Raw genomic sequence first — 12,425 nt, 5'->3', positions numbered from 1 at the left:
TATTTTAATAAATCTTTCAAGCATAAGGTTAAACATGAGCCCCACAACAAAAATAAGACTTACCCACTACACCTAAGAATGAGTAAGATTAGCTATGTGAACAGTCTGGGAAAGCATGGTCCTGAAAGAGGGAACATATATGTAAAGACCCTAAGGTGAGAGCAAGCTTACCACATTTAAGGAGTTGAAACAGTGTGGCTACAGCAGAGTGACAGAAGGGAAAAGGGACATTTAAAAAAATGAAGCTAAATGAGAACCTGAGACTCCAGTACATCAAGATATTTCAAAGCACAAAGCAGGACTGGTTACCAAAGCCTACCAAGAGGCCGTGCTGCTTCCAGGATGACCCAGGACACAGTTAACCAGCCACCTGCCCTTCACTGCGAATACCGAGGAAGTAATGATGCATCAGCAGGTAAGGTAGTAGGCCTTATACCTACAAAGCACTTTCATAATGACCAACTCACTGGAGTTTCCCAACAACTTTGTAAGATTAATATTGTCCCCCTTACACAGATGTGGAGCAAGAAGCTAAAAGGAACTCTGTCCTGGGTCACCTGCAACGAAGACATTAAATCAGGAACTTCTAACCCCTTCTAACTCCAAGTTCTTTTACTGATACCAGTTGGATGAGCTGAACAAAATTCAAGAATTAGACTGTGACTCCTGAAAGTCAAAATATTAACTCTATGATATATGTTGCTATACATTCTTCTCCTTTATGACTACCTTGAATAGGCCTTCCTTACTCTAAGATTATAAAATATTCACCTGTTTTTTAGTACTTTTATGGTTTTATTTTTAATATTTAAAATTTTAAACCATCTGTAATATATTTGTAGTATGGCAGGAAAATGGAAATGTTTCCCCAAATGGTTAGCCGAACTTATGCTATCCATTCCCTAATAATTTGAAATATTACTTTACTATAAACTATAGCCCCCACCACCCCCCATATATATTTTGAATCTAATGCTGATTTACTTATTTTTCGCTCTTTCTGCATTAGTACAAAATTATTTTAATTACTAGAGCTTTGTAAAATGCTTTAACTACATAAAAACATTTAATTTCTATGGGACAAAAATACCCCAAAGTAAAAAAGTAAACTGGGAAAAGCATGTGCAACAGCTGGAAGTCTCATAAATGTGTAAGATGACAAATCCTCAATAGAGAAATGGGCAGTGAACAGGTAATTCACAGAAGAAACACAATCAGCTAAGAGGCTTTAGAGGCCATCCTTCTTTCTAATATAATGTAAATATTTGCAAGTTAAAATGAAGAGATACCATACTATTTTTACTAAAACACAAGATACTGAAAAGAGAAAAAAAGTGTGTTCATAGGGACTGTAAGTGCTTTCAAACTGCCTCAGGGGAGATTTGGCAACATACCACATTTGGCAATGCATCGACTGCAAAACCTTTGACCCAAAGCCTCCAATGCTAAGAATCCAGCCTGCTAAAATATTAGGATAACTGCACAGAAATGACACACAGAGGATGTTCACTTTGTGCTTGGTCATTTATAACAACAAATATAAAATTTTTTATGATAACAACATGGAGCAGAAGTTAGGAGTGCAGGTTCTGAAACTAAGTTCTGACACACAGTAGTAGTCAAATGAGCTTGGCCAATTAACCTCTCTGCTATCTCACCTCTCTGCTATAGCCTCATAGCGGTTGTTGTGAGGATTAAATTAGGTAATACATGGTAAGTGCTCAATAAATGTTAGGTGGCATTATTTAAGCAAATATAAACTACTTACATGTTCAGTAATAGGAGATGGGTTAGATAAATAAGGATAATTTAAATTTAATCCAGTCATTGAAAGGATAAGGTCCCTTTTTATATATTAAAAAAAAAACCCTAGAAACCTAAATACTATACTGTTACAGGTGATCATCTTTGGAGAGAGAGGCATGGATTTACAGCAGAGAACTCCTATTTTCTTCCTCTTGAACTGTTCAAGTTGGTTTTATGGTGACAATTACTTTCATAATCAGAAATGAAAACTCTTCATTTTGAAAGAGAAAACTTCAAGATAACAAGTACATCTTCTTCAGGTGGCTTAAGAAAGCACACTCACTGGGCATTGTTTCCACTATTCTCTTCATCAATGATTCCAGGCACAGCCTTCCCTGCAGCTCGGCTAATTTCCCTTGAAGAAAAAATTAAAATCTAGTAAACAAAAAAGTTGATGAATTTAATTAATTCATTAACACTAAGTATGAACTAGATGCAAGGCCTTGCAAACTTGTTCAAAAATACTTTTTTCTCCTGCCTATTCTTTTTTTTAAATTAGGGTATCATTGATATACAATCTTGTGAAAGTTTCACATGAGCAACATTGTGGTTACAATATTCATCCATATTATCAAGTCCCTTCCCACACCCCATTGCAGTCACTGTCCATCAGCATAGTAAGATGTTATAGAGTCACTACTTGTCTTCTCTGTACTGTACTTACTGCCCTCCCTTCCCCGTGACCTACCTATATTGTGTGTGCTAATTATAATGCCCTTTAATCTTCTTCTCCCACTCCACCCACCCTCCCCAACCCCTTCCCTTTGGTAACCACTAGTCCCTTCTTGGAGTCTGTGAGTCTGCTGTTGTTTTGTTCCATCATTTGGTACTTGTCTTTCTCTGCCTGGCTTATTTCACTGACCATAATACCCTCTAGCTCCACCTATGTTGTTGTAAATGCTAGGACAAAATACAATTCTTAACAGTTAAATCAAGGTACACTCACACACCTTCACCCAAACCTCTTTGGGGAAGCTTGCAGAAATTAACATTAAAATATAAGGATCGGTTCTTCTTTCTTGAGACCTGAAGGAAGGGTCAGTATACTAGACCCACATTCTAGTCCTGTACTCTAGACTCTGTATCATCAGACTTAGCAGAGTGGCTGGCACATAGCTAGTTCAAATGTGGAATGAATAATTTTGAAGACAGGGAAAAGCTCACAGAGAGCACATAATGTTGCCCACCTCATGCATTCATTTCCCACTTCTCCAAAGGCCCTAATTTTTTTAAATTAAAATATCACTGATATACAATCTTATGATGGTTTCAAATACACAACATAGTGGTTCAACTTTCACCCATATTATCAAGTCCTCACCCTCTCCAGTACAGTCACTGTCTATCACATAGTAAGATGTTAGAGTCATTAATTGTATTCTCCATGCTGTACTACCGTCCCCAGGATCAACCTATATTGCGATTGCAAATCACAGTGTGTCTGAATTCCCTTCTCCCTCCTGACCCATCCTCCCCTTTGGTAACCACTAGTCCCTTCTCAGTGTCTATGAGTCCATGGCCCAAAGGCCCTAATTTATGCTTTAAGATCCACTGGATTAGAAAAAAATGACTTCATTCCAGATGCTAGGGGTGGAGAATACAATCTAGCTATGCCATCAGGGCATTCTATACTCTCTGTCACAGTGACCAGTTCTGGATGGGCATGTGGCCTAGGCCAACTCAAATAGAGCAAATCTCAAACCTACTCTTGCTAGGAATGCTGGGACCAAGGTATATTCTCTTGCCCTAGATGGTATGGTATGAAGGTAAGAATTTGGGAACTGTTAAAACTATTCAGCCACACACATAGGAGAGCAGAGCTGAGAGAACTGCAGAGCAATGAAACTGGACCCCTGATAACATCATGCATTTTCAGTCAATCTATATCCAAAGCCTGCCCTATATCTGGGCTTTTTAATTACATGGGTCAATAAAGTCTCTTCATTCTTTAATCCTATTTGCATTTGAATGTATTCTGACAAAAAGGTCAATGTGGAATAAGGTTTCAAAAGATGGGAGGAATATAATTTGATGGATGAGAAGTGATATAATAAAATAAATTATAAAACAAAAAAAGCAAGAGAAGAAGGGCCAGTGAAGAGTGTGTAAGAGGAGATGAGGGAAGATTCATGTAGAAAAGATGAAAGTCATTTGTAAAGACATTTCTGCTTTCAACACACTTACCTGTTCAGAACTCCATTGGAAACTAAAGCTTCTTTAGGATGGAAATACTTATAATATACATTTCTAACCACAGCATCTTTAAGAAGAAAAGAGAGGAAGATACATTTTAGATTAAAAATAAGTGTGCTACTATACAAGCATACAAACTTTGAGCTGAAAGGAACCCTGAGACTCTGTTCCAATCCCTCCCATTTCATAAATGAGGAGATGTAATCCAGAAGGTTCAGACTGCTAGTGAGAACAAAATGCTGGACCATGTACCTCAGCCCAGGGCCTTTTACATTACACAATCAGGTCCAGAGGGCTACATTATGAATAATAAAAAGGAAATTACTGCCTCTATTAAAATAATAATAATTACCATTATTAACCATGATTCCGTATTCTTCTAGGAGAAAGTTAACATTGGTGTCAAATCTGGATTCCCCACCTTCTCCCAGCATCACAAGGATATCTCCACCGCCATCAAGGTATTTCTTTAAGACTTCAAACTACGCAAAGGAAAAAACAATCTATGAATATACCCAAAAGACTTCTGTTTAAAGTACTACGAATAAGACTAACTAGCTGAGAAATTAACACTTCAAATCCATAAGGCTCATAATATATACGTAATATAAAATATACTCTCTCTGTGAGATTTCTAAGCTTGTCTTTAAGCGTAAAGCTCCAAAATGCTCAAACTGAGTTGACATTTCCCACATGGACTATCTGGAAAGCAAACTCCAAGTAGAAAACTATTAGCTAAAGGAAGCTCACAGGTCTCCATTTAGCAGCATCCCTGGTCTCTACCTACTAGAAGCCAGTTGCACCTATCCTCTCTTAAAAATGTCTCCAGACATGGCCAAATGTCCCAGGTGGGGGAACAAAACCATCCCTGTTTGAGAACTATTGATATAGAGCATACCTTCTCCTCACTGCCAGCCAAGGATGTCAGGATAGAGGCATTTCATCCCACCCCCATGGAGGAATTCTGCTCAAGTCACTGACAGAGCAAGTCCTAGTGAGAAATGCATGTTGTCTGCATATATCCTGGGAAGCTCTCTCTTGTTTTCTTCAGAAAGCTCAGGAGGAAAGAAAAATCTAGGGCTGATCTTACTGATCCAGCCTAGGAAAACTTGGGGTGGGTAGTCTAGACTTTCCTAAAGCACCCCATTGGGAAAATTTTTGAACATGTGTTCCAATATGTATGTAGAGTATATTTATATGATTATGAACCGTACTACCACAAAGGGAAAATGTTAAAGATAATAAAGCTATGAATAATAAATACAATTTCCTTCTGGCACCCTACACGCATTCCACTTCGGAAAGCACTGGCCCAGGCCAGCTCCACTACAGCGTGGTCCTCTTGCTCTTGCACACTCCCTGGATTTCCTTCTTTCTCATCCCCCAAATATAGAAAACAAAATGCAACTATCACCATCACCCAGGGTGTTGCTCCCAAATGAGACCTAACATCACAGATCCTGGACTTTGCACACCAGACTCTCCCATTTGCTACGATTCCATATACTAATTTAATTTAGGCTTTGTTTCAAAACATCAAATATAAAGAGGAGTTCAGGTATATGAATGCTCAAGCATTAATTAATAAGCTGAAATATATGCATTCTTTTAGTATATATATGTCCAAACACTTACAATTTGAAGTTCATATTCTTTTATAAGTTGTCTTCCTTTAATTTCTTTACATTACAGTTAGACTACTGACTTTTTTCCATTTTTTAATGGTGGTAGGCTTTATTATCCATGCTTTTCAGTTCAGGATAATAAAGGTGGCATTTATAATACGGGTGGGTGCTGGGGTCTCATGGGCTTGGGAAGCACCATCTGGGCCACCTTACCACCACTGAGTGAGTGTGATGAGCTGATGTGGAAAGAAAGGAAGACTGAATTTAGCCTAGTTTGTAGCTTGATTCTAGCATCCAATATCAGATGTCTGATGCTTGTTCTGTCACATAAATACAGGGAGGATAACATCTAAGAAGGATCGTATAGTCCTTGAGGAGTCAGCTCAGCCATTTCCAAGTCATAGGAAGCCAATAGCAATGACCTGGAAGCAGTGATCTCTGTCCCGAAGGAAGACCCCTGCTGAACATTAGGATCAGCCCAATGTAAGAATAAAAACACAAGGGAATGTTGGTTCTCAGAAAGAAACTAAAAGCTTTTATCCCTTTTATTCCCATCTCATGCTAACTATAAAGAGAAGGCATGGTTCACAGACTGGTCTGGTAAGGGGACATCTTACTAGGCGAATGTTCCAAAGAACTAAATCTGCCTTTCAAGGGATTCCCATCTTTAGGAAGCCACCACCTTCTGTCCCTGAGAGCTTGAAGGCCTGGCACCCACGCCCTCCTGGGAACAGGTCCAGGTACTGGTCCCTGACCCTCTTTCTGGGTGCTGTGGCTTTTCTGGGGCTTCTTGCTCCTTGGCTCCTTTGTCTCCCCCAGGTGGAGAAGGGAAGCTTTGGGGAGAAGCCACATTGGAGGCCAAGCCCAACAAATAATATACAGTATTCCCTGGCAGGCCACTGTCCACTTCACACACATTTCCCTCAGCTGGTCACCTCCACATTCCCAACAGTAATTTCTGCTCCTGGTCTCAATTAACTCCATCAAACAGTTATGTTTCTCTCCATGCCCTTCCCAGAGAAGGTGTCCTTGCAATGAGGTTGAGGAAAAAAGGACAACAGAAATTCCCCTGTGGACCTCCTCCCTGTGACCTCACCCAAAGTAAGAGCAGACCTTGGACGGCCTGAGGCTAAGGATCACACTGGCCCAGTCTGCCTTGACCTCCCTACTCCCCAGAAACCTCCCCGAGCACAAGGAACTTCCAAGTCTCTATGAGAAAGGCTCTTGCTGTGTTCTGTGCTGTTTTTAAATTGTGGTAAAACACACATAAAATTTACCATTTTAACCATTTTTAAGTTCAGTAGTGTTAAGTACACTCAGACTGCTGTGCAACCAATCTAGCACTGTTTTCATCTTGCAAAATTAAAACCCTATACGTGTTAAACAATAATTCCCCATTTCCCTCATCCCCCTTAGCCCAGGCAACTACCATTCTGACTTTCCCTCTATAATTTGACGACTCTAGGTACATCTTATAAATGGAATAACACAGTGTTTGTCTTTTTGTGACTGGCTTACTTCATTTAGCATGAAGTTCCAAATATCCATCCATGTCGTAGCAGGTATCAGAATTGCCTTCCTTTCTAAGGCTGAATAATTACTCATTGTATGTGTGGAGCCCAGGTTGCTTATCCAGTCACCTGCTGCTGGACACATGGGTTGCTTCCACCTTTTGGCTATCACCAATAATGCTGAATAGATCTGGGTGTGCAAATATCTTTTCAAGATTCTGCTTTCAATTCTGTTGACCATGTATATCCAGAAGTGGAAATGCTGGGTCATATAACAATTTCATTTTTAATTTTTTGAGGAGCTGCCATACTGTTTCCCATAGTGGCCGCACCATTTTACCTTTCCACTGACAGTGCACCAGTCTCCACATCTTAGCCAACACTTGTTATTTGTGTTCTGGGTTTTACAGGTATCATTGTCTATTCTATGAAATAGAATAAAAACAGCATTTTTACTGGAATTTTCCTATTTTCAAAGCAGAAATATGGTAAAGAAGTACAACTGATATTTAATTAGTCTGTACCAGTGCCTGGCACTTCACATGCATTATCTCAGTTAATCATCACAACGACTCCATGAATGAAGAGGTGAAATGATTACCTTAAGGCAAGACAGTAAGTAGTAAGAGGGACTGAAATCCAGGGTTTCGAGTCCATGCTCTTAAACATCTTATTATATTTCTTCTTGATGGATATTGCTTACCTCGGCTGCAGTAAATTTCTCCCTTGGCCCAGCTGTAATCCACAGTTTCACCCCAATTAGTTTTTCAGATGTGATTTCATCTTTTAAGCTAGAAATATGATTTTAAAACAAGTATTAGATCCATAATTTAAATCAATTTATGAATTATTTTAGCCTCTAGACTTTGGAACCAGAAGTCACAGAGGCCCAGAGATGAAGGGATTTAGATAGAGGTACTTGGTCCAGCCTGTCTCCCAAAGTGAGAATCCCCTGTATAGGCTTGCTCCAGATTGGACTCTGATCAAACACTTCCTATATGAGCCTATATATAAGGCTTCCTATATAAACCAAGGTGTCCAAACTACACCATGCTAGAGCATAGAGTCCTCCAACTACTAATTCAGTCAGCTCTACTATTAGCTTCTATCATAACATCCTTAGCCATTAAGAAAAACCACCACCCGCCCCCCCCCACACATACACACACAGGAGATATTTCTCATTTTTCCTCTCTCTAAACTGAAGTATTGACCCAAGTTAAAATATGGAGAAAACCTCTAACGTCTCAAAAAGTTGTAAATGTATAATTAAAAATAATTTTTGGGGATTTGAGAGAAGAGTTAATAATATATAATAGGCCGATTTTCAGAAGAGATGTTTTGGTAATGATTTATTTACTTCTGAATGATCTTTAAACTGAGCTCCTCCCACCTAAATAATCTATCTTATTTAAGAAAATACAGACTTTTCAGTATTACTAACAGACTTTTATCATCACTTAGAAGGAAAAACAATACACAAGGTCACCTCTGAATCTTCCAATTACTTCGAAGTTTTTTCTGCATGGATTTAAAGCCATTGTTGGTGGTAAATATTTCCTTTTTGTATGCATTGAAAAGAATGGTGCTCCGAAGCTCCTTCTCCATGGTTACCTTTTGAAAAAAAGATAGAATAGGAAAAAGGGAAACAATAAATAATATTCCAGAAAGAATAAGTGGTTTATTTCTTATCAAGAAAGGGCATACAGCTGCAACTTAGCTATGACATCCCTTCTATTTTCAAAGGTTGAGAATGAAATGCATAATCACTGCTGCAGGCACCCGAGGTCAACCCTGGCTTTTGCCACCTATCTCTTGCCCTTTCCACCAGCCTACTCCTATGGCCCTGCCCTGCCATCACCCTACTCTTATGCCCTGAAGCCATGTCTCCAACCTGATTCCTCACTGCTAACTACTGTTAAGTGCAAGGGATAGTCTTGTAGATTTTTTATACATGTTAACTTACAATTTTATTTATGACATAGGATCTTATCAATGCACTATTCTGCAACACACTTTTTCCACCTAACCCTGTATCATTCACATCTTTCCATGGCAGTACATACAGATCTACCACATTTATTAAAACTGCTGCACATTACTTCATTTTCTGGATACACCATAATTTATTTAACCAGTCATATACAGACTGACTTCTGTTTTATGGTTTTTTTCCCTCAAAATTTTTGCTAGTGAAACAATCATCCTTGAATATGATGTTTCTGTGCACTTTTCATATTTGCAGAATTTCTACCTGTTGAACAGCTAAGTAAATTATTTCCAAGTTACCATCCAAAAAATTGTGCTAATTTTCACTTCTACTAACACTAATTCATTTGTTCCCATACAATACTATTTTCAATCTTTTTCATCTTTGTTAATCAGACAGGCAACAAACAAACAAAACAAAACCCTCCTGATTGTTTTAATCTGCAGTTTGAAATCGGTAAGATGACCATCTTTCTCTGGGAATATTGGCCACTTGCATTTCTGATCTTGTGTACTCTGTTCATTTTTCTGTTGGACTTAATATTTCTCTAACTAATCATTAAACAAATACTTTCTTAAATATAACTGTCTTTAGACTCTGGTAGCTTTTTTTGGGTTGGTTTGGTGGAATTTTGCAGGCCATACAGAAGGTGTTAAGTTTTATAGTCAAGAGTACTAATCTTTTCCTTTCTGGCTTCTGGATTGTATGACATATTTACAAGAGTTTTGCCATGCTAAGATTATAAAAACATCTACAATGCTTTTTTTCCAGGACTTCTGTCGATATCATTTTTTTTAAATTTAAATTTTGGTCCATTTGGAACTTATTTGGGTACTCAAAATGATCTTTACTATTGTTTTTAAATATGTTTTTACATAACTAGAAGTTGCCCAACAGCAATCCATCTTTCCAATGCTGATTTGAAATACCACCTTGACTGCATAATCCCTTTAAGTATTTGGATTTTATTCTGAATTCTACTATATTCTATCTGCATGTAAATTCCTGCTCAGTTCCATACTATTTCAATTGCTATAGCTTTATAATATGTTATAGTTATCTGGTGGTGCTGGAGAGCTAATCCCATTTACTCCCCTTAATTTTTGGGATTTCTCTGGCTAGTCTCACATATTTATTCTTCCAGTTGAACTCTAAAATCATTTGTCAGGTTAAAACAAAACAAAACAAAACAAAACAAAACAAAACAAAACATGATCCCACCACAGCTATTTTCTCATGTTCCAGTCCATCCATGTGCACACTTGTTTTAATTGTGTACCTACAATACTGTATCCAGCTTTCTCCAGTTTCCCACAAGAAAAGTCTTCAAGGTTAGGTTGGTGGTTGCATGGTTATGCCACAATGAACTCAAACCACAGCTTTCATGCGTATCTTTTCAATTTTTTGCCATAATTGACAACTACTGGAATTGACGCATTTCTGCTTTAGCCATTATTTTTGCCGTGAGACAGATTCCTAGGAGCAGGATTCCTAGGAAAAGGGGACGAGACTAAGATGTTACGATTCCTCGTCCAGTGTTCTTTCAGACTCAGCAAGACGACTAAAAATCTGTCCAGCCGGAGGGGACGGAGATTGGAGCCCAGTCTGCCTATATCCGCGCCCCCCGGTTATACCGGCGGGCCTCGATTTTCCATGACAGGACCAGAGGCCCCGAGGACAGTCCGGCGAGGTTGTAGCCGGTTCTCAGGCTGCCCCAACATCCCGGCCGGCCCATCACAGTCCGAGCCCTTCTCACCTGTGGCCCAGTGATCACCATCTTCACCTGACGCCGCCGAGCATCCTGCGACCTGGTATCCAAGGCCGCTTAGCAACTGCGGAGGCTAAGCGGCGCGCTTTGCGGGCGTGACCGAGCCGTGGGCGTTCCTCCGGCGCGATGTGATAACGAAAGAACGGAAGATGCCAGTTCGCCTGGAGCGCCAGGGGGTGGCGGATGGGAGCGAGACAAATTTGGGACCGTACCATTATATTGATGAGGGGTAAACCCAGACAGAACGTGGATTAACTATAGGAGAAAGATAAATCCATTCCATCTTGCCCTTTAATATCAACTATTATTAAAGACTGGTAAGAATAGTAGGTCCCTGCGGCCCAAACTTCGCGACACCTGAAGGAGGAGCATAGTGAAGTGTCCCGGCTGGAAACGGCCCTCGGCCAAGAGCGCAGGCGCAGAGCGGCGCGTATGAGGGTGTCTTTGCTGCGAGTCTGGGGCGGGGTAGGGTTTTTGGGAGCGCGGCGCTAGGGGCTTTATGCATGACTTGGGGGTGTTTCGACACTCCGGGAGGCGAGGGCAGGTTTAGTGGTAAGGATGGTAGCTCCAGATTGTTTCTTCTCTGATTAGCCCCGCCATCTGTGAGTGGCACAGTGCCAGGCCCAGATAGGGCGGTGAACCCGCCTTCTGGCGCCCCCAGGCGGAGAGTTCGCCCTCTGCCGGATCCTACCAAAAAGTGAAAATTGAAACCGTTTTAAGGGAGCTGTGAGGGGCCGGAGCTGGGCTGAAAGGCGCCACTTTTCAGAGATAAAGAGTAGTACTCTTTAAGGCAAGAATAGGGAAGGAGGAACTGCTTATGAGAAAGAGCCATCGCCACATCCAGGTTGCCGCGCCATCTCCATGGAAATGAGAGGCGTCCTAAGCACAAACGGGCCACCTCCGCAGGGGAGCGTCCCGTGCCTGGCCCGAGAGTGTGGACGTGGTGCAGTGCTGCCCTCTGGCTGGCTCAAACCGATGAGAGTAGAGACATCCGACAGTTCAGGTTTACATTTGTATTTGTTTGGTACACTCTTCAATAGTAAGAGTAGTAGGAGTTTTAGGATCTTAAAACACACAACTTATGTTGCCTTTTCTTTACGGCCGCTGAAAAGCGGAGATGAGGATGATTGGGAATTCTCTTCTGGGAGATGGCTGTATTTTGGTGTAAAGTTGGGTGAACACAGTTTGCAGTTAGGATTAAAAGTGGAAGTCATGTATTCCCACTGGGGAGAGAGTAGGCAGTGCCACTGGAGGGTTGGGACAGATCTTGGGATCCTTTTGCCTGCTGTACAGTCTGCATTTGCTAGAAGACCAAGAGTTCCTGCCCAGAGCACTTCTCCCAATGTTGCAAGCTGTAGACAGCAAAGGGTTTTAGAATCAGCAGCCACCAAGTTCATTTCCGGGATGTGCCTTGTAGCTGGCCTTGGGCAAATTGCTTAATCAGATTGAGTTTCTTATCTGTGAAGTGTGGTTAATAATTTCTAAATGCTGGTTTATTGTGAGGATTGTAGATAATGAGGTAAAGCTCAGAA

The 12,425-nt window shown here is 40.5% G+C and overlaps 1 protein-coding gene across 3 annotated transcripts in view; it reads right to left on the bottom strand.

Annotated features, from left to right (window-relative positions):
• IFT52 (intraflagellar transport 52) overlaps nt 1-11,035 on the bottom strand; it is a 34,363-nt gene extending 23,328 nt beyond the window's left edge. For 2 of the 3 annotated variants that reach the window (XR_005028084.2, XM_036902226.2), the window contains exons 1-6: nt 10,882-11,035; nt 8,625-8,749; nt 7,839-7,926; nt 4,352-4,481; nt 3,991-4,066; nt 2,090-2,161 (exon numbers count right to left, since the gene is read on the bottom strand). Coding sequence is in view for 2 of the 3 variants with exons in the window: in XM_036902226.2 (XP_036758121.2) it covers nt 2,090-2,161; nt 3,991-4,066; nt 4,352-4,481; nt 7,839-7,926; nt 8,625-8,749; nt 10,882-10,902 (512 nt within the window). In the remaining variant the exon portion in view is untranslated. Of the gene's footprint in view, nt 1-2,089; nt 2,162-3,990; nt 4,067-4,351; nt 4,482-7,475; nt 7,563-7,838; nt 7,927-8,624; nt 8,750-10,881 lie in introns of those variants that run through there. The other variant, XM_036902228.2, reaches the window with a different exon arrangement.
• Between the last annotated feature and the right edge of the window lie 1,390 nt (nt 11,036-12,425).

Source organism: Manis pentadactyla, chromosome 5 (genome assembly GCF_030020395.1).
Source record: "Manis pentadactyla isolate mManPen7 chromosome 5, mManPen7.hap1, whole genome shotgun sequence".
Taxonomy (NCBI): domain Eukaryota; kingdom Metazoa; phylum Chordata; class Mammalia; order Pholidota; family Manidae; genus Manis; species Manis pentadactyla.
Note: the sequence above shows the minus strand (reverse complement) of the source record. Positions and strands in the feature narration are given on the sequence as shown.